The following is a 26,208-nucleotide window of genomic DNA, read 5'->3' as shown; positions in this document are numbered from 1 at the left end:
TCTATTATGGGTTACAAAAAACCAAAAAATTCGATCATGGATTACAAAAAAATCTATCATGGATTACCACAAAAAAAAAAAAAAAAAAAAAAAAAAAAAACCGTACGGAATCGCCGATTCACTGTTCGGACTCGCCGATTCCGTACAGTGAATCGGCGATTCACTGTACAGAATCGTCCGTTTCTCTCTAGAACCGGACGATTTCCGATTTTTGGGCGATCCGGTTCCTTTTTCACTATTTCCGAGTCGAACCGGGCGAGTCCGGTTCAACTCGGCGTTTTTTAAAACGCTGCTTAAGAGCAATGGTTTAAAAACCGGATCGGTGACCCGGATCGGGCATTTCAAAAACCGATCCGGATCGGCGAATCGGCGATCCGGATCGGAATCGGGTGAATCGGTCATAATAAAGCTTCAAAAAAATCCGAAAAAATTATTAAAATTCATTATAAATATTGGTTTTTAGGAATTCAATAAAAAATGAGGGTACTCCATTAAGAATTTTCATGTTTTTGAATGAATATGCGAATATTGATATGTTCTTTCCCTGCATGAACCGCCATTCAGCATTTAATTTACAGTATTTCGTGCTCATCCCTACACTATTGCTGTTGGGACTCGATATGTGAATAATATGGCTGGGATAGGGTGGGCTCAGAATCATCATCTCTCTCGTTTTCTCTTTGAATAATATGGATTAAAAAAAAAAAAAAACAAATTTTCAAAAAAATCGATCATGGATTAAAAAAAAAATTAAAATTCGATCATGGATTGCATAAAATTCGATCATGGATTACAAAAAAAAACAAACAAAAAAAACAAAAAATTCAATCGTGGATTACAAAAAAAGAAAAAAATAGTTCGATCATGGATTACAAAAAATTCAATCATGGATTACAAAAAACTCTATCATGGGTTACAAAAAAAGCAAAAAACAAAAAATTCAATCATGGATTAAAAAAAAACAAACAAACATTTCGATCATGGACTACAAAAAAAAAACAAACATTTCGATCATATATTAAAAAACATTCGATCATGGATTACAAAAAATTCTATCATGGGTTACAAAAAAAAAAAAAAAAACAAAAAAATCGATCATGGATTACAAGAAAAGAAAACAAACATTTCGATCATGGATTACAAAAAATTCTATTATGGGTTACAAAAAACCAAAAAATTCGATCATGGATTACAAAAAAATCTATCATGGATTACCACAAAAAAAAAAAAAAAAAAAAAAAAAAAAACCGTACGGAATCGCCGATTCACTGTTCGGACTCGCCGATTCCGTACAGTGAATCGGCGATTCACTGTACAGAATCGTCCGTTTCTCTCTAGAACCGGACGATTTCCGATTTTTGGGCGATCCGGTTCCTTTTTCACTATTTCCGAGTCGAACCGGGCGAGTCCGGTTCAACTCGGCGTTTTTTAAAACGCTGCTTAAGAGGCTTTTCTTAATAAAAACGTATTCCAAATTCACCCATTTATAAGATAAAATATTGCCCAACATACTTTTCTATCAAACCTATAGAATTCTCGAGCCATTTTTAAATTTTGATCAATTCCCAATAAAATTGCGTGTGCACTTGCAGAGAATTTTTTTTTTTGTCAAAAATGTTCTTTAAGAAAATCAATAAAAAAAAAAATACAAATAAAAAAATATTTTCAAAATATGTATATAAGTAAATTTATTTGCAATTATCTACAATACCTTTCACGTGCAAGTTTGTGCGTATTAATAAGTTGGGCATGAGAAGTTGTTCGATAGCCACCTATCCTCAGACCTCAACATTAATGCTTTCCAATTAAGTGTATATGGGTATCATTATCATGCTTATATTTTCTTTAAAAAAAAAATTATCATGCTTATAAATGTACAATATATTCAGCTGCACCCAATGGTTTAAAAAACGGATCAGTGACCCGCATCGCGCACCCAAAAAACCAATCCGGATCGGCGAATCGGCGATCCGGATCGGGAATCGGGTGAATCGATCGGAATAAAGCTTCAAAAAAATCCGAAAAAATTATTAAAATTCATTATAAATATTGTTTTTTAAGAATTCAATAAGAAATGGGGTACTTCATTAAGAATTTTCATGTTTTTGAATGAATATATGTTATTTCCCTGCATGAACCGCCATTCAGCATTTAATTTACATCACACAATAGGATAAACATAGAATTGTCATGGAATAAGTATATCAACATACATGGACTACAATAAAGCATAAAATTAGTAACATATGATCTAAAAATAAAATGATAGACGACGTTATTGTTCTTCTTGGTCACGCTGGTGCCATTGATTGAATTCGTTTAACAATTCATTGATTCGATCTAAAAGCGAATCATCGATATTAGCAAGCGTCTGACTATTCCCAAATCCCTGAGTGTTAGTGTTTTTTTGTGTTCCCAATCCAAAATCCCCGACGCTTGTCCATCCTTCATGCTCACCTGCACTGTCGTGCTCATCCCTACACTGTTGCTGTTGGGACTCGATATGTGAATAATATGGCTGGGATAGGGTGGCCTCAGAATCATCATCTCTCTCATTTTCTCTTTGCTGTTGGGACTCGATATGTGAATAATATGGCTGGGATAGGGTGGCCTCAGAATCATCATCTCTCTCATTTTCTCTTTGAATAATATGGATTAAAAAAAAAATTAACAAATTTTCAAAAAAATCGATCATGGATTAAAAAAAAAAAATCACAAATTTTCAAAAAATTCTATCATGGATTACAAAAAAAAATTCGATCATGGATTAAAAAAAAAAATCACAAAGTTTCAAAAAATTCAATCATGGATTACAAAAAATTCGATCATGGATTACAAAAAAAGACAAACAAAAAAAAACAAAAAATTCCAACATGGATGACAAAAAAAAAAAAAAAACAATTCGATCATGGATTACAAAAAATTCAATCATGGATTACAAAAAACTCTATCATGGGTTACAAAAAAAACAAAAAACAAAAAATTCGATTATGGATTACAAAAAAAAAAAAAAAACATTTCGATCATGGATTACAAAAAAAAAAACAAATATTTCGATCATGGATTACAAAACATTCGATCATGGATTACAAAAAATTCTATCATGGGTTACAAAAAAAAAACAAAAAAACAAAAAATTCGATCATGGATTACAAGAAAAAAAAACAAACATTTCGATCATGGATTACAAAAAATTCGATCATGGATTACAAAAAATTCTATCATGGGTTACAAAAAAAACAAAAAATTCGATCATGGATTACAAAAAAAAAAAAAAAACAATTCGATCATGGATTACAAAAAAATCGATCAAGTATTACAAAAAAATCTATCATGGATTACAAAAAAAAAAAAAAAAATTGTTCTTCCGTACGGGACTCGCCGATTCCGTACCATGAATCGGCGAGTCACTGTACAGAATCGTCCTGTTCTCTCTATAACCGGACGTTTCCCGGTTTTTTCACCGATTCGATTCGTCCATGACGATTCCCGAGTCGAACCGGACGACGTTTTTTTAAACACTGGCTGCACCAAATAAATTCATCACGAAACCTGCAGAACCACCTAGTAACTTGCCACACGAAGAATACATTGTAAAAGGTAAACTTTTGACATCTCATGAAAGAAAAGGAAACGAGGAAAAAAGAGATTGCATGCGCCATTTGAAATCTAATAGTATTCAAACTAAAGATCCTCCCTGGGAATCACCCATGAATTGGTCTAAATTCAACATGGTCGGCCGGCTCACACTAAACAAAGCTTGAAAAATCCTTTTATTTTCTTTTTCTTTTTTTTTTGCCCTTTTTCAGAGGGAAGTAAAATGTTTAGCAGCATTATGGGTCTGCCAGCCTCATCCAATTTTCCTCTTTCTTCACTAATTGAAGATAAAGGTCTTGTAACAAATTTCTCATGCCTCACATATAATATTTTTTTTAAAAGAAAAAGCTAGTATAGACCCATTAACCTACAACTATATATGAATCAACAAACAAATATTCAATTTGAACCGATCGGCCATATATGACCTCATTTTATATTTTAATTTTATTTTTTTATTTTATAAATCCAAATCAATTAAAATTTTAAACATCTATTTTTCTCATCAATGAGAATCTAATAAAATATTAAAAATAATAATTCAAAAAATATAAATTTACTACAATACCTTTAAAATTTTTCGATGATATTTTAATCAATTTATTTTTTACAAATTATTTTTTTGATATTTTTATTAGATTCTACTATTTTTAAAAAACAAACTCAAAATTTCAAATGAATTGAATTTATATATAATAAAAAAAAAACATTAAAAATCAAATACGAAATACAATCGTAACCATTGAATCGACCAGATTCAATCTAAACCGTTGGACTCATATGTAATAGGCTAATGGACCTACACCAGCTTTTTCCTTCTTTAAATTAGAGAAAATGATATCATACTATATTTTTCTATTTACTTACAACAAATATTCGTCCTGACTACGGTTTTGCTTCTCAAAAAATGAAACCGGTTTTCTAGTGGGGTTCATGGTTTCAATCAAATAACATCGTTTGCATCCTACTGACTCAGAGATGCAATAGGAATTTAGTACTAGGTCCCCCAAGTCAAAAATTTTCATAATGAGACAGAGATGCAATAGGAATTTAATACTAGGCCCCCAAGTCAGAAATTTTGATCATAATGAGAAATAAATCCAGCGTGAGTGCATGGGGTGGAAGGTATGCTCACACAAAAAAGATCATATGTTTACCTTATGTACACAAGGAGTTCACAACTATTCTTCAAATTTTAGATGTCAAATTGGCTGAATGAGTCATGAAATCCGAAAGTTTTTGTTTTTGGAACTTTATGTCTAATCAATAACACTCTTATAACCACTCATCCTTGAGACATGAGGGATTGTGACCTTCTTGTACAAAAAGTATATAGTATTTGTAAACATTCTCCACACAAAAAAAGGTACAAAAATCTCACTAAGTAATGGTTTCAGATACCACCAGTATTGCTAAACTGCAAAGCAAAAATGGAAGTCCACATCTTCATTTCAATGATACAGGGAATAAGATGGCATTGATACAAGGAATCAGTTCGACACCCAATATCTTTCTCGACATTGTCGCACCCTCTCTTTGTGCAATTCCAAACCCACATCTTCATGGCCATGTCTAAATTTAAGTACATCCCGAGGCCAGGTATGCATGTATTCCAGTTCTCACCGATGCATGAAACCAACTACATAGCAGTTCAGAAAAGACTAAAGATTACCAAGAAGGGAGACCACATCTAACACCAAAATATAGCCATGCAACCCTGTTTTTTGATAATTTTCTGCAAATTTCCCAAGGAAGTTCTTGCCACCTATTCAAGAGAGAGAGAGATGAAATTAAAGGAATTCTTGCCACCCATAGAATTTAAAAAATATGGATAGAGCAAAAAAGAAATAAAATTAAAAAAAAAAAGAATAAAAAGAAATACCCACAACAAGAGAGCAGAATTCTCAACTTTCATATCCATTTCCTCTATTTCTTTTTCCCACCAGCAGCTTTGGATTTCTTGTTTGTAGTTTCTTTTACAGGCTTGGCAGGCACTTCCTACATGATTGTGGATTCAGAAGCAAATCCAAATAATATAGTACTTAGAATGGCATGGCAAAGAATAAATCAAGAACACCAACGAATAGGTAACATACCAACCGCTTGGAAGAAATAATAAGCAAAACTATATAATACATGCTCAGCCACCCAAAAAACGCAAATAAATATCTTATGTTCTGCTATACAGAAAAATCTTCGAGGATAGAAAAGAAAAAGGAAAGTTCTTGTATAGGAGAAATGCTCATGACTTACAGATATGGTGGCACTAGCTGGGAAAAATAAAGAAGCCAACAGTAAATAGGCAATAACAATTGATTATGAATGTAAATTCATTGTTCACATTGTGAGGTAGAATCAATGTAATTGGACCCTACACCAGTCTATCAACCTTTGGTGGGCTTGTATGGAAATGGAAAAAAGTGTTAGGAGTTCCGGTTGGGTTCATTTTTATCAAATGCCAGAGCAGAACGCTTTATATGGCCGCAGCAAGCATTATGGCCACATAAAGCATTATACAGCCTGCACCGCAAGAAGGGACCCAGCAAATGTGAGATTTGGTGATGCACCCACATATGCCCACAGTTCTTGGGTAACAGTGGGCACAGTTCTTGGGTAACAGTAGGCGACGACTAGGATTAATATGATCTCGCCTACCCCTCCGAAAAGGGGGGAAGGGTTTGTGGGGGTATATGCTCCCCCCCCCCCTCCCTCCCCCCGAAAACCCCTTAGTAAACATTTTTACATGGTTCTAAGGGGATTTCTACTTAGGCAATTGAAATAATTCTTGAATCAGAAGTTCTAAAAAAAAAAAATGTGGCTTTTGCAATAGATCATGTGAAAGTGTTTTTCGTATGTTTTGAAGGTTTCTGGAAGAGGATAGACCAAGCACGACTCACCTGATTGAGAGTTGAGAGTCGAGACATTGAATGTATTTATTATCTATTGGATTTTATATGTCATGAACATTTGGTATTTGAAGTTTAGACTTCGGAGATAAGATGTCAATATTTACCTGTGAATTGTACTCATGAAGTACCTTTGGTCTTTGGATGCTATGCCATGAGCCTTGAGACTCGTGACTATTTGGCGGAGAGATTATTTACTTAATTTAGTGAATGGAATGGATTACTTTATTTTTACATGTTCATTGTATTAGAATATAGAGAATGATAAAGGAAACAAACTGACTCAAATAACTAATATGAAAAACATAAATAGTAAATTTAAATGCCTAGTATCACATGAATCACATTTTTATATTTTTCTACACATTTTTATATATTTTACAATTTTTTACAATGATTTAATTTGACTGCATCAGAGGAGATGCGTTTGACGGCAAGGAAATACCCAAAAATGTGGTCGATAATCCAGGAAACATGCAAGATTAAAAAAGATGCTACACATAAAATTTGAGTTGGGTGGGTGAAGTGGAGATGCGATCGACACATACTAATAAAGCTGAAGGGCAAATTCTATAAGACAATTGTAAGACCAGCTTTGCCCTATGGGGCGGAATGTTGGGCGGTCAAAAAAGAATATATCCATAGCAGTGGTTTAAAAAACGGATCGGTGCCCCGGATCGGGCACCCCAAAAACCCATCCGGATTGGTGAATTGGTGTTTCGGATAGGGAATCGGTCGGATTCGGCCTTAAAAAAGATCCAAAAAAATTATTAAAATCATTATAAATGTTGCTTTTTAGAAATCAAATAAGAAATGGGGGTACTACATTAAGAACTTTCATTTTTTTGCATCAATATGATATTGAGATGTTCTTTCCCTGTATGAATAAATTTAAAATTTGTCTTATAATATCATCTAATTTTTTTAAAAAAATTATTTACAATTATTTACAACTATCATAAAAATAATACATTATATAAATTATAATGTAAATAAATAAACAAATAAAATACAAGATTTGGTTATCAATATATAATTATTAATTATAATATTGTAATAAACATGATTCAAAAAACAAAGGTGCAACCCTCACAAATAAATAAATCTACAAAAGTATAGAATTTAGAAACGTAAATTTGTAATTACATTATAATAAAATCAGAAAAATAAATAAATATCATACTTGCAATGTGAGATCATTGACAAAGCAACTTTAAAATAGATTTTAAAGTGGTTTGGGCTAGTGTTATTTTTTTCTCTTAAAATATCCCATAAACTAGTAATTTTTTTTTAATGGTCAGTAAACTAGTATTAATATTATTATATTATGTTTTTTTATTCTAATATCCTATGAGCTAATACTATTTTTTTCTTTTTAATCTCTATTAACCAATAGCCTAATGCCTAATATCTAATAATGGGTTTTTTATAGCAAAAGGGCTTAATTTTAATTTTAATAGTGGACTTTATTAATGGCAGGAGACAATAGACAGAAATTTGCCCCACATCAAAAAGATGTGGGAGCAGTTTACCATATAAAAGTAGCGCTATGGGATGAAAGAGATGGTACAAGGCCGCCTGCATGATTTGCTGGCATAAAAGATGAGGGAGTGATGACTTTGATTTGCTGGCATAAACGACGAGGCAGTGATGACGTTGAGATCATTAAGTATAAAAGGCAAGGCCGCCCGCATCGGATTTTTCAATAGAAAAAGCCAAAAAAAGATGGAACAGTCTGGATCCCGTTTTATTACTGGATCCGAAATGGTATTACCGATACCCGATTCGGATCGCCCGATTCCGGATCGAATCGACAATTTTTTAAACATTGATCCATACAATGACTGTAGCGGAGATGAGGATGTTGAGATGAATGAGTGGAAAGACAAGAAAAGATAGAATTTGAAATGAATGCATTCAGGAAAATTTAGGTGGCACCAATAGACAATTAGATGAAAGAAAGTAAACTTAGGTGGGCTAGTTGTATGATGCAGACCAGTGTTTAAAAAATCGCCAATCCGATTTGGATCGAGTAGTGGTGATACTGTCTGGATCAACTAATAAAACATAATCCGGGTGGTTCCATTTTTTTTTGGCCTTTTCTATTGAAAAACTCTGATGCAAACGGCCTTGTTTTTTATGCTTAATGATTCTGACGTCATCAAGTCATCACTCCCTCGTCTTTTTTGCCAGCAAATCACTTGTCTTTTATGCAAGCAAATTAAAGTCATCACTCACTTGTCTTTTATGCCAGCAAATCACGCAGGTGACCTTGTACCATCTCCTTCATCCCATAGCGCTTCTTTTATATGGTAAACTGCTCCCACATCTTTTCGATGTAGGGCAAATTTTTGTCTATTGTCTCTTGGCATTAATAAAGTCCACTATTAAAATTAAAATTAAGCCCTTCTGCTATAAAACATAACCGGCAAGCATTCTATGCTTCCCCTACAGCATAAAACTTATATACTACCCCTTATCCAACCGTCCATTCTGAATGGAGGGCTAAGATTGCCTCAATCACAATGTCACGTCTTTACACTATTTTATTCTTAATTTTTTTTCTATAAACTATTTTGACACCAAAGTTTGGACGTCCAATCCTCTATTAAACTCGCACCAGCAAAAAATATAAAAAATAATAATTTCCAATGAAATAAAATGACCAAAATACCCCTAAAAGTTTCAAGGGGCATTTTGGTCATAATATTTTATCGAAAAATTATTTTTAATAGGTGCGCCCCAATGAAAAGATGACACGTACCAAATTTCATATTCATACAATTTGTATAAAAAAAAAAGTAAAAATAAAATACTTTGAAACTTCGGATCTAAGATCAAACGGTGAGTGGCTCTCTTGATCAAATTGGACAGCTAGATGGTAGGGGAAGCATAGATCTTCTATGCTGTAGGGGAAGTATAGAAACCTTTCCCTAAAAAATAACCCCCTTATTAGATATTAGTAATAGAGATTAAAAGAAAAATATAGTACTAGCTCATAGGATATTAGAACAACAAAAATAATATTAATACTAGTTTATTGACCATTAAAACAAATTACTAGTTTATGAGATATTTATGAGAAAAAAATAACACTGACTCAAACCACTTCAAAATCTATTTTAAAGTTGCTTTCTCAATTATCCCACACTGCAATTATGATATTTATTTATTTTTCTAATTTTATTATAATGTAATTATAAATTTACGTTTCTAAATTCTATACTTTTGTAGATTTATTTATTTGTAAGGGTCACACCTTTGTTTTTTGAATCATGTTTATTACAATATTATAATTAATAATTATACATTGATAACAAAATCTTGTATTTTATTTGTTTATTTATTTATATTATAAATTATATAATGTATTATTTTTATTATAGCTACAAATAAAAAAATTTAAAAATTAAGTGATATTATAAGGCAAATTTTAAATTTATTCATACAAGGAAATAACATCTCAATATTCGCATATTGATGCAAAAAAAATGAAAGTTCTTAATATAGTACCCCTATTTCTTATTGGATTCCTAAAAAGCAACATTTAGCATGATTTTTAATAAATTTTTTGGACTTTTTTTTATGGCCGAATCCGACCGATTCCCGATCCGAAACACCGATTCACCAATCCGGATGGGTTTTTGGGGTGCCCGATTCAGGGCACCGATATGTTTTTTATACCACTGGCGCAGACCCAGTACATCACCTATTATGAGGTGCAAGTTAGTACATCACCTGTTATGAGGTGCAAGTTAGTTCAAGTGGAGGGCTCGAAAAAGGCAAGGGGTAAGCCCAAAAGGACATGGGGAGAAGTAGTGAGAAAATATGTGGGGATTTATGACCCCACTGAGGGTATGGTATGGCCCTTAATAGAGCAGAATGGCACACCATGATTCGTGTAGCCGATCCCAAGTTGCTGGGAAAAGGCTTTGACGATGATGATGATGATCAGCGGTGATGCACCCGCATCAAGAATGCATTGAAGCCATATATCGTAAGGACCACCCAAGGGCTCCGAATCCATATTGCATTTGATAACACTAGTTAGATTAGGAACTGTGATTGGAATTGAAGTCTTAATCAAGTTGATTTCCCAATTTGACCATACGAAAGGGAGAAAAAGGCACTAATTTGTTGAGGAGCCTCGCCCAATCTTAAACTAGAATTATAGAATCACTCTCCCTACAAAACGTGTGTACTAATCCTTCTATAAAGGTGGCCTCTCACCCACTTTTATTTCTTAACTTGAATATGAATTGGCCCTAGACCTACATGGATATTTATAGAGAGTTCCCAATTCTAGTTGCCCTGTACTCTACAAAACCATGCAACTCAAACATTTCTAATCCAAAGAGGATTGGAACCTTACTTTTACAAAAACCTAAAAACTTAAAGGAAACTAAAATCAAAACCCAAACAATGACTCAACAATGCAAAGAAAGAACCTAACATTTAAGAAACTAAATTCATAACAATTTTTTTCAGTAGGTTTTGAACCACAATTAGAAGACTGACACGTCTAAATTACAAAAAATCAATATAGGTCAAGGTCGAAGATCTCAAAGAAATCTCCGCTTCAAGCTTTAGATCACCCAAATGAATATCCCGCTCAAAAGTTAACATCCTTCAAAAGCTGCCTGTGTTACAATGCTTGTGAAAACAGCTCAGGTCTGCCAGACAATTGACCTTCAAAGTCAATGTCTGGAACCACTTTACTGATTTCAACAACACCCAAGTTGACACATGCATAAATGTCAGTGTAAGTCACAAGATATGGATACAGGAACGAGCATTCTTATCCGTCAAGAACGATGTCAAAGACAGCTGGATCTTGTAACATCATCCAATATATATGGCAGTAGAGATAGAACCAATTAGAAAAGACATTACTCATTTAACAAAGCATCCACAGGTTTTTCTCCTTCCACAATTATTTTAGTATATTACAAGTTTTAAAATTACATAGAATTAAACATTACACACAAAACAATGCCCCATCAAGTTGATCAAATATTGTCATTTCCTCTAATAAGAGTAACATAAACTACAGACAGAAGGAAACCTTCATATATAGAAAGGGAAGTTATGTTCTATGATGCCCTATGCCAATAATGCTTTTCACTAAGTCTCAGCTTTATGCACCGAGGGACACACCCCAAGAGAAAATTCTGGAGTGTTTCGGATTGATATGTGCCTTCAGCAGGCAAAAGCCTCCATTGACCTTAGGCTTTATGCGGTTCTGCACTTGTAAATTAAACAATTTCAGCTTTGGTGCTGAACCAAGTATGCATCTCTTTTCCTGCCACAAGGTGGACAATAGAAAAAGAGGAAGACAATCAGGAAAGGTACTTCAAAAGTTTAGATCAAATTTAACAAGGTCACGATAATTGGAATGCACCCTTTTGCATTTCATTGCCACAAATGTTCTAGCAAAAACCATTCCTGCTTAGAGCCTACTAACTTCTAAGCACTGCCCAAAATGTATTGTTTGTTTTTTGAGGGGGGAGATTAAATATTAGACCCATTTTGGTTTGAGCTAGACTAAATATTAGATGCATTTTGGTTTGAGCTATGAACTCAACATGAGTACATGACAATATTTAACATTATAGGGGCATTTTCTCAGGTTTTTTGTCAAACTAAAGAGGTATTCCAATAGAAAAGCACATAATGAGACCAATTATTTCAACAAAAACCATACTAAAGAGGTATACATCCAATCTCCACAAGATAATGGACATAGAGCCATTGGTACAAATCTCCGATGCAGACAACATAGAATATGTACATAAATAGACATACATAAATATAGGGATTGTATACAACAAGACCATTACCTTTCGTACACAAAGGTCACAAACACCACAGGCCACCAGATCTAAAAACAGAAAGCTGGGGTCTGTCATGTATCAGCAAAATTCACTCAAACATCAAGCATGGTCAATGGCACCCCCAGCCACCAGATTTCACATCTGACGCTCAAGGGATTGAGACCTTCTTGTACCAAAAACAGCATTATTGTATACTTTCTGAGAAGTCAAATTTATACGAACATAGCTTATCACAATGTGAGAAGCTACAAATTTTTCTTGGGAAATTTTTCAAAAAGGACCCAAGTGATGAATTATTTAACATCTCACCCATTTCTTTTGATGTAATTTTGAAAAGCCCATCGAAGGACACATAATCATGAGTTAGAATAGTTGATATCTTTGGTGCTTTTAGGTGTGGTTTGATAATTTTTCTATGATAATTAGTGATACAATAACAGCGTTGTTGTATTTGAGAATATCTAGATATGAAATACGAAAAGGCATCACAATATGATAATGTCATTTTAATTCCCATAATTTTATTTTTTTTAGCTTTAAATTCTTTACAAATTTTATGACATTTTCAATTTTATTCTTAAATTGTTATATAATACCGATGTGTGCTACCACAAACATATCATGTAGATGTATCTAATGACTCAATTTTCAAAGTTTTCATGTTTTATATATCTGACACCAAGCCCAATGATTGAGCATTTTATAAGCATATGTAGAACGATATTATAATTTCTATAAGTATAAAGACTTTTACAACTTGTCAAATGTTGCAAACCAAATCTATCCATGCCTAAATGCATATCATATTTGGGTGCCATAGCGTACTAAAACATAGTATCACAGCTAACATGCCCAAATCAGTCACAACCCACAGTAAATCAGTTCAGGCCATTCATAGTCACAGGAGCATATTTAACACAGCTCCATTAATGACAAATAAACATATCAAGAGGCCATTCATAGTCAGAGGAGCATATTTAACACAGCTCCATTAATGACAAATAAACATAAGATCGATCTTTACAATTGGCACAAAGCTTGGAGTTCCATGAGGCACAAAGATACTTTGTTCCCTTGAAGTAACATGACATACTTAACCTTGAAGTAACATGACATACTTAAACTTCACAGATTCACTCTATAATAAAAACTGAAGCACAAAATATCCAACACATCCACTTCACAGATCCATTTTCTAACAAAAAAAAAAAAACTCCAATACATTCATTAGAAGCAGTGTTCGAGACTCAGGCAAGTTCACTCAGACTTGCCTAAGTCACTCGGGCCCAGTAAGCTGCTAAGCCTAGAACAATATACATGGGAACTGCCCTAGTGTGGCGAGTTACTATTATTTTTATCATTTTTTTATTTGGACCCATCCAAGTCTCTGACAGACTAGGACGACTTTGTCAGGCCTGACCCAGGATAGAGACCCCAACGTGTCCCAACCCAAAGTCCATGTTTCTAACACTGAGTAGAAGATTTGGTAAATACATATATATAATCAACTTGTGTGCAGGTAATCATGACTAGCAGGCTGTATATAACTTCAAACCCAATAAATAAAATTCAAATGCTTAGCTTAAGGGGACCTTAGTATTGAATTCAACAGCTCAATGCAAATAAAAACTCTAGGCTTAAATGTGTTCTCAAGAGGAAGACATACCTTTCTCTTAATTGGTGTTGCTGTGGTTACAACAGGCTTAAAAAAGGATTCCAAACTGCATAAAACTAACACAAAATCAGACCAATCAAACATTAACATACTAATAAAAAATGGTATGGTTGTATACGTACCGGGCCTGGGATGATTTATTCTTGGCTGCTTTGATCTTCTCTATTGCCTGTAAAGATGAACAATGTCAGTTGAACAAATAAATTTGAGTAAATTATCGAAGAGTGATAACATTGTATGAATGTAGAGAACATGCCTTTGTCACTCGATCCTGGTTAAATCCATTTTCCTTCACAAGGAAGGTGCTGAGGCCCTATGATTCAAAAGCAGCATAGAAAACATAATCCCACTAATGAGAAGGCAGAGTAGGAATCAAGGAATCAGATAATAAACAGAACATAACAAGACACCTCTTCATCTGGAGAAGCCCACTTGACCTCTGGCAGATCTTCTAAAGGAGAAACCAACGGTTCTTTGAAAAGACACCGAGCATCTTGATAAGGCCAATTCTCAGGTATCACATATCTGCACTGAACAAGGCATGAGTCAGAAAACACAAAGTATGGGATGCTAATGCCACGATTAAATCAACGTGGTCATACAAAAGATAAGGACTTCCAATAGATGATGAATCCTACAAATCCTTAGCCACACTCCAGATCATGTAGACACCACAATAGAAAACTAGTTGATCTATTCACCATGCCAGAAATTTCAACATAATACTTCCAAAAATTTATGATGAATGTAGTGCTACCCGCATGAAGAGTTTTAAGTCTTGGAGGCGCCAAGGAAGTCCAAGCTTGGTTGGCAAAAGAGGTGAGGTTTAAAGGAAAAGTAGGTGGTTGGGAGATGAAAGAGGAGAGAGATGAGACTGAAAAGCCACCTGAGGCAGCAGGTGCCCAGATGATTTTGTCTCCACCGTGGTGTAGAAAGAAATAAGAGGCAAGGGTATGTACTGGCTCTAAGAATGATGTAAACTCAAGATCAGAAAGATCTCTTCTGAAAAGAGGGTTCCAAGATGTTGAACCATCTTCAAGATTAATCTCTTCAGCTATGTATGCATTTTGGTGGCGTGCCAAGGAGAAGAGTTTCGGATAATGGTCTTTTAGAGTCTGCTGACCTATCCAAAGGTCCGACCAAAACCGAATCTTGTTTCCCTCTCTGGCTTGAAATCTGATCCCTTCGGAGAAGAGATGAAATGATTTAGTGATAGTCTTCCACATCCACGATGCCCTGGGATAATATTTCTACTCGAGTAGCCAAGGAGAAGAAGGGATACGGTATTTAAACCTAAGTATGTCTACCCACAGCTGACCCCTTAGGGTCAACAGTCTCCACCACCATTTACCGAGGAGGGTGAAATTGTGGTGCCTTAGATTTCTGATCCCCAGACCAGACAGCCTCTTCGGGTTTACAAAGCTTATCCCAGTAAATGGAATTTGTGATTAGAAGTATCCCCAGCCTAAAAGAATCTACGAATAAGTTTCTTGATTCTTTGTGCCACAACAATAGGCATGCTGAAAAGGGACATCTGGTACATTGGGATATTTGCCAAAGTGGCTTTAATAAGACTAAGTCTGCCTGCTGGTGATAGGAACCTCCCTTTCCAACCTGCGAATTTGCAGTCAACTTTATCCAAGATGTTTGACCATAGCTTCTTCTTTGGTTTACCTACACAAAGGGGTAGTCCAAAGTAGGTAGAGGGAAGTTCCTCGGCCTCGCAGCCCCAACTATCTGAAAAAGCTTTGACCTCTTCAGGAGCAACCGACACCCCAATCATTTTGGTTTTCTTAAAATTCACCCTAAAACCAGTTGCATATTCGAATTATCTAAGGAAAAGGAAAAGGTAGTCTACTTCCTCCGGTAAAGCATTGCAGAAGACCAAAGTGTCATCTACATATTGTAAACAATCTGGCCGTTGTTACCACACGAGAAGCCATTCAACAGACCCGCAGCAAACATCCTAGAGATTGATCTGTTGAACACTTCTCCTGCGATGGCAAAAAGGAAAAGAGAGAGAGGGTCCCCTTGGCGGAAGCCCCTAGTGGAGGGGAAGAAGCCTTTTGGGGACCCATTAATGAGGATTGAGAAGTAGGGTTGGGTGTAACAGGCACTCATCCAAAGTCTCCACCTACTTCTAAACCCCATCCTCAGTTGGGTCTCTTCGAGGATTGCCCAATCAACATGGTCCTATGCCTTTTCCCAGTCCAATTTGACTGAGGCCTGGGATTTTGGCGATATGACGCAAGTGAGCGCATTCATGGGCTACAAGAACTCCGTCCAAAATCTGATGATCGATAAAGACCGAATGGGTGGCGGAAATAACCAATGGCAAAACTTCTTTCAAACGGGAAGCTAGGACCTAGCGATAATCTTGTAAGTAGAATGTACCAAGCTAATGGGGCGAAAGTCCTTCAAGCATTCTGCTCCTTCTATCTTTGGAAATAGTGCTATGAAAATGGCATTCATAGCATGGTGAATGACTCCTCTGGCATGGAATTCAGAGAATAGGGCTAAAAAATCGAGACGAAAGGATTCCCAAAACTCTTTGAAGGGAGCTATGGGAAATCCGTCCAGACCCGGCACTTTGTCTACTGCCAGGCTAAAAATGGCAGCGAGGATTTCTTCCTCAGAGAACATTCTCTCCAGCCCAGACGCTTTTTCAGGAGGAAGCATACTAAATTGGAGATCTCCCATTGCAGGTTTGGGGTGAGATGGAGCCGAGAAGAGATCAGTGAAGAAGTTAACCACTGCTTCGTCAATCTGAGCTGGTTGATCAAGGTATCTGTCGCCTACCCTGATGTGTGAGACACAATTATCCCTTCTCCTGCAGTTCGCCGGCTTATGGAAGAAGCCCGTATTGAGATCACCAGCCTTGAGTCATTTGACCCGGGATCTTTGGGCCCAATCGATCTCTTCTTTCTTGAGAATGGCTTGATTGTGAAGCTTGAGGGAGGTTCTACGCTGGGCTTCAGATGGGAGTAGAATGCAAGATTCCTACTCCACATCTAGAAGTCTGATTTCCTCCAAGGTAAGGTGTTTTTGGGCCGCGAAAGAACCTGATAAAGATGAACTCCAAGTTCTCAGCTGGGCTTTAAGAAGTTGGAGTTTGCGCTGTAATTTGAAACCTGCCCACCCGAACACCGTTTGCGAAAGAGACGCCCACCATACCGGGAGGGCAGGAGTCAACGTCCTTTCTTGTAGCCAGGAAAGCTCAAATCTAAAAGGCTTAGGTCCTCTAGGAGAGGCTTCAGTGTTCAGGAGCAGAGGACTGTGATCGGATGTGGGTTTAGGTAAGGCAATAACATGAGATCCCACAAAGGTAGCATTCAACAGAAATGAGGAATTTGTCTAATTTGGAAAGAGAGGGTGAAGAGGAGTGGTTAGACCACGTGAACTAAGCTCCTTGGATAGGGAGATCAATGAGATAGTTGTTGCAAATGAAATCCGAGAAGAGATTCATAGCAAGTGTGATTCTAGAGGAGTTACACTCGAAAGAGCATCGGGTAACGTTAAAATCCCCTCCTACACACCACCAAGGAGTGGGTAGGGTTGCAGCAAAGTTAAGGTCGTCCCAAAGATTGGGCCTTAGAGTATCTTGGTTAGGGCCATACACCACGGAGAATTTCCAAAGCAAAGCGTCAGAGATCCTCTTATCGTGGCAGAGAAAGAAGCTATAACCGAGGAGGATAAGTCATGCTCCAAAGGGTCCCAAATGACCCAAATTCCACCTGAAGCCACTTCGGCTGGAAGAGCCTCCCAATGACAAGGTCTTCCACCCCAGACCTGTCAGACCTATTGAAGAGTGAGGGCAGGAAGTTTGGTTTCGGTAATGAGCAGAATAGTAGGGTGACGCTCGAGGCAAAGATCTCTAATAGATTGCTTTTTGAAGGGCAATCCTAGACCTCCAATGTTCCAAGAAGGGATTAACATTAAAATCTGGGGTTAAGAGGGAGGTTCCTAGGGGAACGCCTGACTACTGAACCACTCGGGGAGAGTGAAAGTGGAAGGTTAGGAAAAGAGAGAGATAGAGGAATAGAGCGGTCGTAGGAGATGTCAAAGGCTAGATTAGCTAGTTGCCGGCTACCCTTTCTACTCACCTTCGATCTGGAGAGTAAGTCTGCCCTGAAAAAGTCTTGAAAAGGCCCCTCCAGGCCGGTATGGGGGAAGCCCATCACCTACGTAATACATTGAATCTTGCCCTGAGCTTCATCCATTCGGTCGACAAAAGAAGATGTCACCGAGACTGGAGTGCGAGAAGAGGTGGAGGACCCCTGTGCAGAGCTGGCACTGCTATCGAGCAAAATGCTTCCTGTCCTCAGGGGAGTAGGGCAGGGAAGAGAGAAAGGGGGGCTTTGAGTAACCCAAACGGAGGCAGACCATCCTCAGGGGTAGGACGAAATATGGCCACCATTGTATCAAAGAGTTTGTCAGCAACAGGGTTTGGAGCCGTGTCTTACGAGTCATCGTAAGAGCCCAGTGGATCATCAGGCTCAACAGATATCACTGTGGGTTTAGAAAAAAATTACTGTGGGTTTAGAAAAACTAAGAGGGTATTCTTTAGATTGAGCCCCAAATGATATCACCTGTCAAACTGTATTTTCAGGCTCAGATATGGACCTTCACGAGATCCAAACAAAACATCCCTGACATCCATGTAAATCCCTAATCATCGAAAGGGGTAAACAATAACTTCTAAATAAGTAGACCCAAACATCATTCATTGCCAAAAAATCCAACTTCAGAACTTAATGTTGCCCATAATTTTCTAGTTTGATAGAGAGTTCATTTGAAACTAAAGCAGCTTAGACAATATGCAAAACAACTCCTTAAAACTCCAACAATTATTAATGTACAGGTTAGAATTTGTAAAGGAACACGAACACAAATTGGAGTTCAACAAGCAGAACATATCTCAAAAATACAAAGATTCACAATGACAAGCCAATGTATTGTGATCCCCATCCCAATCATCCCATTCTTACCATACTGCCTTCATGTATGAGGCTTTGTCACATAGGCCCACCAAGAATATTACAGTTTAAAGCCATTAATAATCCACAACCTAAAACGATAAAATTAACATACACTCATACACCCCATAAAATATTTACTAATGCATAACCTAAAATGACGAGAACTAAGCAGTACCTCTCTTTGTTGATGTTCTCCAAGATATTTTCTATTGATCCATGCTGACGAATGAGCTTCAAAGCAGTCTGTCCCCCAATACCTATAAAAGAAACATAGAGAAATTGAATTACTTAGCTGTGATATTAAGCATAGCATAGCAAAAACAGTAGGCACGACTCACTGGTTATCATGAGCTTTGTCAACCACTACCAAGCATGCCAGAAAAATGTTTGATGGTTCAAACAAATAGAGTGTCAGAGCCGTAAGAAAATTGTTCAATAATCCATACAGAGAAGAATGTCTTATACATCCATAACACCATGGTACACGGAAACCATTTAAAAGTAGTTCCCTTAAGGACAGAGAACACAGAAGTCTAGAAGATAAATATTTTTTAATGCCACTCTGAAAATATGAATTTAGAACTTCAAGATGACAACATAAAACAAGATTTAATCCAAGAAATATGAATTCAATTTGAATTAACTCCAGTACTATTCTCCCAATAATGAAAGTCACAGCCCATAACAGCATCTTCTACCTTGAGAGAAACTACAGTCATCTGAATCCCAATGTTATCCAAAGCCAAAAAACCCATGCACTAAGCAGTTAAATAACAAAGTACCAGTAACCTCTGAACAACTAGAAATGAATCACTCATAATAACACAGAAAAGCACAAAGTGTCACTCAACAGCATCAATGTTATCAACAGTGGGATGTGGAGTCGATAAGGTGGGGGGTTCCGATGCACCAAGCGGCCATGATTTATGCGATAGTAGGCAGTTTAGTTTAGTACTAATATAGTAGTTGTTTAAGTTGTTTGATAAAGGGTAACATAGTTTGTTGTGTCTATTCTTCTCTAAGAGGCTAACAATTAAGAAGTAAAATAAATTAATCCATTACATGCCATTCATTGAACTAAATAAATAAAACTCAAAATGCCAAATAGGCATGACCCAGACTCATGACGTAACATTCAAAGACTACATGTTACTCCATAATCACAATTTAAAGTTCATATTTCATATTGGATACAATGTGATCTAATCCGAATTTCTGATTTTTCTTTCTAATTTCTCATAATTGTTCTCTGAGTCATATCTTCCCTTCAATTTAATATATAGTTGTTGAATTGAATAGAATATTTCATATTCCACACGATGTAAATTCATTCCAAAATATGTTATAGGATATATTATATTAGTACTATGAATATGAAAAATCAAACATCTAAAAATTACTAATACAATATACACTAAACCGCTATACATTGCTAACATCGACAAATGGGATAATCGTGAATTTCAAGTAACTGGCCAAGCCGCTAAAGTAGCTAAAGTAGTGATGCATCGCGTCAATAAAATGGGAAAGTCCATCAATTCCTAGTCTCCAGTGAAAATCAAAAATATTTATCCAGTTAGAACCATCTTCCAATTGTATTGATGGATTGTCCAATTGGAAATTATAACAAAATACATAGGTCATTTGAAGTTACAATAACCATATACATATAGTGTACCACCAAACCGCTTTATTTCCTCTCGGAGGTATAAACATAATTGAAGAACATGCAGATATGGGCAAAGTCTCTTTCTCACTCAGGAAATACAATAAAATTTCCGGGTAGCAAACATTGTCTAGAATTTCTCTTAGATTCAAACCCATAGCTGGTGGGAGAACTAGAATATAAAATTTTTGTTTCTTGCTCACTTGGGCCCATATCCTTGCTTTTCTATCAATCTCTAATTCTAATCTTCCTCCCCAATCTGATAATATGGTGCCAGAATAAACAGAAATCCAGTTTTGGTCCAATTCTGAACTGTAATAAATACCAGTGCTTTGCAATATTTGATCGATCACCAATTCTGTATATTCCATTTACCAGCTGGAATTGAGATCTCATTCAAACGGAAAGATATCAAATATCTGGAGTATCGTTTTGTATCCTATAGGGATACAGAGGATCTGATCCGCAAGGACCATGATTTGGAATTGTTTGATCGTCTTTCTCTAGGGAAGAAGCGAAACATAATCAACTTGAATTCGGGACAAATTCGAAATCTTTGTTAAACACTTTATTTGTTATCTCAAGCTTGTTTTTTGTGAAAAAATACCAATTGAAGTGGAGGGTTTCTTCAAACAAGGAGCCGAGGCAACTATTCAATCAAATGATATTGAGCATGTTCCCCATCTCTTCTTGGGAAACAAAAACAGGTGGGGTATTTTTTTGCAAAATTTCACTCAATTTCATACTGGCTCATGATCTTATTTATGTTTATGCTATGAAATGTACCACGGCATACGACATATACATGTAAATAAGATAAAAATTGAAAGTCTTGATTTATCTTAGGGAACCCATTCAATTTCTAATGTAGATCCCATCTATCGAGGACTATGCAAGTAAAAGTACCAATCAGTACGAATTCAACAAATCATGAACAAGTTGAATTGAGACAACTTTCGGGATTCTACAAGATGCATTCAAGAACGGATCTCCCAACATTAACTAATAAAAATCTCATGGCAAGAGAGCAAAGAAATTATGTCAGATGGCAAGAAAATGGGGAGTGTATCTCAAACTTCCAGAATCACAGTTCATAGGAGTCTAAATTGCAAACGTGCAGTATGTCATGGATTGTCTAGGATACAAGAGCAATCAACAGGCAAGTTCCATCAAGAACTCAAGCTTTATTTGGTTGTAAATTTGCAAATTGGAAAACACAACTTTAGTGCTTATCTGAAAAGTGCAGTATGCATCTCTCTGCTATCGCTTAGTGGAACGAAGAAAAGTAAGTAGATTATTAGATAGGGGGTTTCTCATAAAGCTTCAAAACTTTCAGAACATATTTAACAAGGTCAGTGAGAATTGCAGAATGCTAAGGCATTCTTTGTGCTTTCATCACACAAGTTTTCAAGTATCAAAGAGTTCCTTTTTTGAGCTTTCTACATCTTAACTACTAGCCAATATGCAAGGCTTTCTCTATTGAAACTAAAACAAGCAAGAGTACGGAGAAGTAAATGTGGAAGCATCCGAAAAAGGAGTAGTTCCATATTGGAAGAATGTAATTTTTAATGCACACAAAAAAAAAAATATTCCATATAGCTAAGGGCCTTTGCTCCAATGAAAAAAAGACAAAATCGTTTCTTTTTTCTACGAATAAGAAGAGATAGAATGTACAATGAGAAGCAAATCTAGGTATAAATGGAAGAACCAAATTGATATGAAAATGACTTTGTATCCTTAGCAAAGACAGCTTTAAATATACAACACAAGATAGTATTACCTTTGATACTCTCACAATAGTCACATCCACAAAGAATGCCCAAGTCAATGAATTGATCCATGGTGAGGTCTAGCTCTTCTAAAATCTGCTGACAAGTTCATTCCGTTACAAAGCCAGGCAATGTTCAAGTTGAGCATTCGAGGTAATAGGACTCGTGGGAAAAAGTTTCACCTTCCCAATTTCAAATTCCATCACAGGGACCTTCTTTGAGCTCGGATCCATCAAATGCCGAAGAAATCTTGGAGCTCCAAAAGTAAGCGAATCCATGTCCTCAGAAGCCACAGCATAAACCTATTGTGTATAACAAAATATAAAATCATTCAAAACAGTCATGACAAATGAAATGGCATGCAAAAGTTTGCACATACGTTGCCATTTTTGCAAAGTGATGCACATTCTGCCTCTGCTTCGGATGGAGCCTGCAAATTAAACAGACCTATGAATCAGCTAATATGAAATAACAGATCATCTAAAATACATCAAGGGAAAAGATGAATTAGTGTAAATCACACATGTGCTTTTCAAAGTCAATAAAACTGAGTATGAAGCAGACTTTTGCTTTAAAATGCATGAATATATTTGTATTGTATCACCTCAATGACAGGCACTCCCATTAGTCTTAAAAGCCGTTTGCAGTCTTCATTGTGTTGCCTTGTGACCTGAGAGGAAAAGAAAATCACACTTCGGATACAAATATCCAACTGTGCAAAAGGATAACATCCTTTAATTATATTCAAATATAGACCAGCAGCAGAAAAACCCACAGAAAACTCAGTCATGGTAAAATTGCACTTCTTGGGGCCTTAGAGAACAACTTTAAAGTGAGATGTAAAAGAAAAAAGGAAAAGAGAGAGAGAGAGAGAGAGAGAGAGAGAAAAGAAGAAGAATTTCGACCATGCAAGGAACAAACTATTGTCTTGGTTAATTATTGTACCTCATACAGCGAGAAGAATACCACTATTTACGGTGCGCATAATTAAAACGAGGAGACGTAAACAAAAAGCAGAAGGCACATAATATTCTGTTCCCATGATGGAATTCCCCAAGACAGACACAAATAATAAGAGAAGGAATAGAAGAATGAGTCCCATGATGGAATTCCCCACGACAGAAATAATGATTTTTATACTTGAAAGTGAATAACTGAAAAGAGAGGCGATAGACTCTATCACAGACTATTTACAAGGTCTTCATTATTGCTTCTTTGCACAGCTTCCAACTCCAACATGCACATAATATAGCAGTACTTTGTTTACATTTTCCTCTTCAACTGACTAAGTAATGTTCACCTGATTGTTTATCCAGTGTATACAACGAAGTAAAACGACCCCTATTAGACCTATAAATGCCAAGCCTCCAAAATTTCTTTACCACATTGGACAAAATTAACAACTACATGCACATTTGAAAATTATTAGCTACGAAATGGTGAATATCTTCTACATAAAACCTCAAGAGTTTTCTATCAAGCTATATGGAATAGGAAGTAAATGAGCATTTCTATTTTTCAGAGTTTAATATATTTCAATGGGAAGAGAAATTACAGTAGCCAGGATTTGAAGATCATGTGATTGTAGACATAAAACAATGCGTAAAAAGGCATGCTCTGTGTAATAAATCGAACATGGTCACAAGATATCCCAACACACAGGAAGGATTTGGATTCCAAAAAGAATTCATGACCAATGGTCTCAGAATACTGTAAAGCTATCCAATCTTTTGCATTCTTTAGGGACAAGGTCACTGGCTTCATTAACTGTCTATGGTCCCATTGATGCATTTCAGTTAGAGATTTTCATGTTAGTTCTTTGTCTTTTCTCAAAAAATAACAATATCACAACCAGGACTCAAAACAACAACAAAGAATATCACCTTTACTGTTCTCTTACTGTATTTCTCAATATCTGCTTTGTCCCCTGTCTGCAAAATTTATAAAACCAAAGAGGCAATTTTAAAAAGTTGCCAGGATAGTCAAATAAATTCGGTATAAAAAAATGATAAACCATATGAGCACATTCAATCCCCACAATCTACCTCTATGGCCTGCGCTAAATCCTCTGTTGCACCCACCCTCTTAGAGAGCCTAATGAATAAATGATTATCAACGTCCAGACATGTATTTCATGAGATATTTTTGCAAATAAACTAACATCAATCATCCTTCTGGCAACTAAATGAGCTATTGTACAGATACAAAAAAAGAAAGTAAGAGCATAACATGCCTTTTCGCAAGCTCCTCCTTCTTTAGATCCGGAGGCTTCCCATCAAACACATATCTGTAAACAAAACCAATCAATCAGCAGCAAGGAAGCATAATGATTCAATTGCCAAAAAGAAAAAGAAAAAGAAAGCCCATTAAGTAAAATGATGTGGACATTCAATCAACCAGAGCTAGAAAATGTATTACAGTGGCTTAATTCCAGCTTCTAATAGTCTTATCGTCCTAGAGAACATGCCTTGTAAGTGGCTGCACAAATGAACAGCATGCATCTCGTGATTACTTTATAAATCCATAGAATGTTCAGCATAACATATCAAGTACAAGTCAATGCCTGTGAAGTACTCCTAGAAAGATAAAACTAAGTGAACAAATCAAACTAAAATAACTCACCTTGTGATTTCACCAGCTTCATTTGTAAGCATTTCACTCCCAGTTCTTCCTACAACAATCTAAAAAGAAGAAGCTAACTCCATTAAAATTCATTAACTTGAAAACAAGGAATTTCGCACAATGAAATGAAAAAATGCCCATGGATTCAAGGAGATTGAGGCCAAACTCAACAGACAAAACCACAACCCCCTAATTGATAAACATGATGCCATATAATACAAATTTACCAAAGAAGAATAGCATAATTATTTGAAACCAAATATGATTACCAAGAACTGGTATATGCTCATGCTTGCATCTATTGCAATTTTGCGACCAAAATAGCTCTCGAACGTATGCTCCTTCATTCCATTGGGAGCATTATCCGCTAATAACTTTGTCAAACCCTAGATACACAAGCAACAAGACGCAGTCCTTAAAATGCTGATAAACCCTAACTTTGTCAGGGGTGAAACTAGTGAAGCTCAACTTAGGGAACCAGGAAAGAAGAAAGAAACTGCGTTACCTTGATTCCCATGGCGATAGTCTCAGCATAGCCCGAGAGATACAGAGAGAGTCTATCGACCGAGTGAGGGAGCTTAGAGCGAATGGGAGTGAGCAATTTTCCCGCCTTTTATTATTTATAGGGAGGAGTCAGAGCAGAACAGCCAAGATCGCCTGCCATTCGACACGTGCGGGCACCAGCTCAGTCCTCGTAAATCTTTATTTTACCACACACTCCCTTTGAACTACGAAGCAAGATGTGGATGAATTGTGTTGTAATTACGGGGGGTTTTTTTTCCAAGTAATTTACACGCATATCTTTCTAAATTTTCGTTGTTTGAAACATCCCCTTCTAATCTTGATTTTCACTTTTTTTTTCGACTAAATTGCCCCTATTTAAATTTACCTTGTTCGCTTAAAAGAATTAACCCAATACAAACTTTAAACTTTGAAGGTTCGAAATTGAACTTTGTTACAAAAAAGGTTAACCCGAAAATAAACTTTGGAACTTGTAGTTTTGAATTTTGGTTTTGACGTTGTTAACCGTCAATAAAGCTTGTTTGTTTAGCGTAAACTTCCAAACTTCAAGATCCAAAGGTTATCTTTTAGGTTGTTTTTTAACCAACTTGAACTTCATACTTTTAAAGTCCGAAATAAAGGTAATTTTGTCAAAAAAA

The 26,208-nt window shown here is 36.1% G+C and overlaps 2 protein-coding genes across 9 annotated transcripts; both read right to left on the bottom strand.

Annotated features, from left to right (window-relative positions):
* Nucleotides 1-4,833: 4,833 nt before the first annotated feature.
* Nucleotides 4,834-25,637, bottom strand: LOC18431337 (5'-3' exonuclease family protein). 8 transcript variants are annotated; one of them, XR_016049757.1, is made up of 19 exons: nt 25,554-25,637; nt 25,318-25,434; nt 25,049-25,107; nt 24,845-24,904; nt 24,660-24,713; nt 24,472-24,520; nt 24,310-24,357; nt 23,031-23,096; nt 22,806-22,856; nt 22,609-22,728; nt 22,438-22,522; nt 19,167-19,248; nt 14,423-14,537; nt 14,269-14,325; nt 14,135-14,181; nt 14,004-14,058; nt 11,569-11,805; nt 5,480-5,595; nt 4,834-5,362 (listed from the first exon to the last, which is right to left on the bottom strand). XR_016049757.1 is itself a non-coding variant. In XM_011623937.3 (19 exons), the coding sequence occupies exons 1-19, from the start codon at nt 25,563-25,565 to the stop codon at nt 5,288-5,290; spliced, it is 1,413 nt and encodes a 470-aa protein (XP_011622239.1). In that variant the 5' UTR covers nt 25,566-25,637; the 3' UTR covers nt 4,834-5,287. The 8 variants fall into 8 exon arrangements, 6 of the variants coding, with proteins under 6 accessions (XP_011622239.1, XP_020521209.1, XP_011622240.1 ...); XR_016049756.1 differs by having other exon boundaries at nt 5,484-5,595; XM_011623937.3 differs by having other exon boundaries at nt 11,661-11,805.
* LOC110007006 (uncharacterized) lies at nt 19,873-21,172 on the bottom strand. The gene is given in 1 exon segment (XM_020665552.2): nt 19,873-21,172. A coding segment is annotated over 1 exon segment (615 nt). The 5' UTR covers nt 21,029-21,172; the 3' UTR covers nt 19,873-20,413.
* Nucleotides 25,638-26,208: the final 571 nt, after the last annotated feature.

The sequence above is a fragment of the Amborella trichopoda genome, chromosome 2 (genome assembly GCF_054954075.1).
Source record: "Amborella trichopoda isolate Santa Cruz 75 chromosome 2, AtrichopodaSantaCruz75HAP2 v2.0, whole genome shotgun sequence".
Lineage (NCBI taxonomy): Eukaryota > Viridiplantae > Streptophyta > Magnoliopsida > Amborellales > Amborellaceae > Amborella > Amborella trichopoda.
The sequence above is the reverse complement of the archived record's forward strand: the minus strand, read 5'-3'. Positions and strand labels throughout refer to the sequence as shown.

What these genes read in the sequence shown, in the direction of transcription:
- LOC18431337 (XM_020665550.2), bottom strand. An exon ending in GAAGCTGGTGAAATCACAAG is followed by an intron (nt 24,905 to 25,048) that starts GTGAGTTATTTT and finishes TCATTTGTGCAG; the next exon opens with CCACTTACAAGGCATGTTCT. An exon ending in AAGGAGGAGCTTGCGAAAAG is followed by an intron (nt 24,521 to 24,659) that starts GCATGTTATGCT and finishes TTTATTCATTAG; the next exon opens with GCTCTCTAAGAGGGTGGGTG.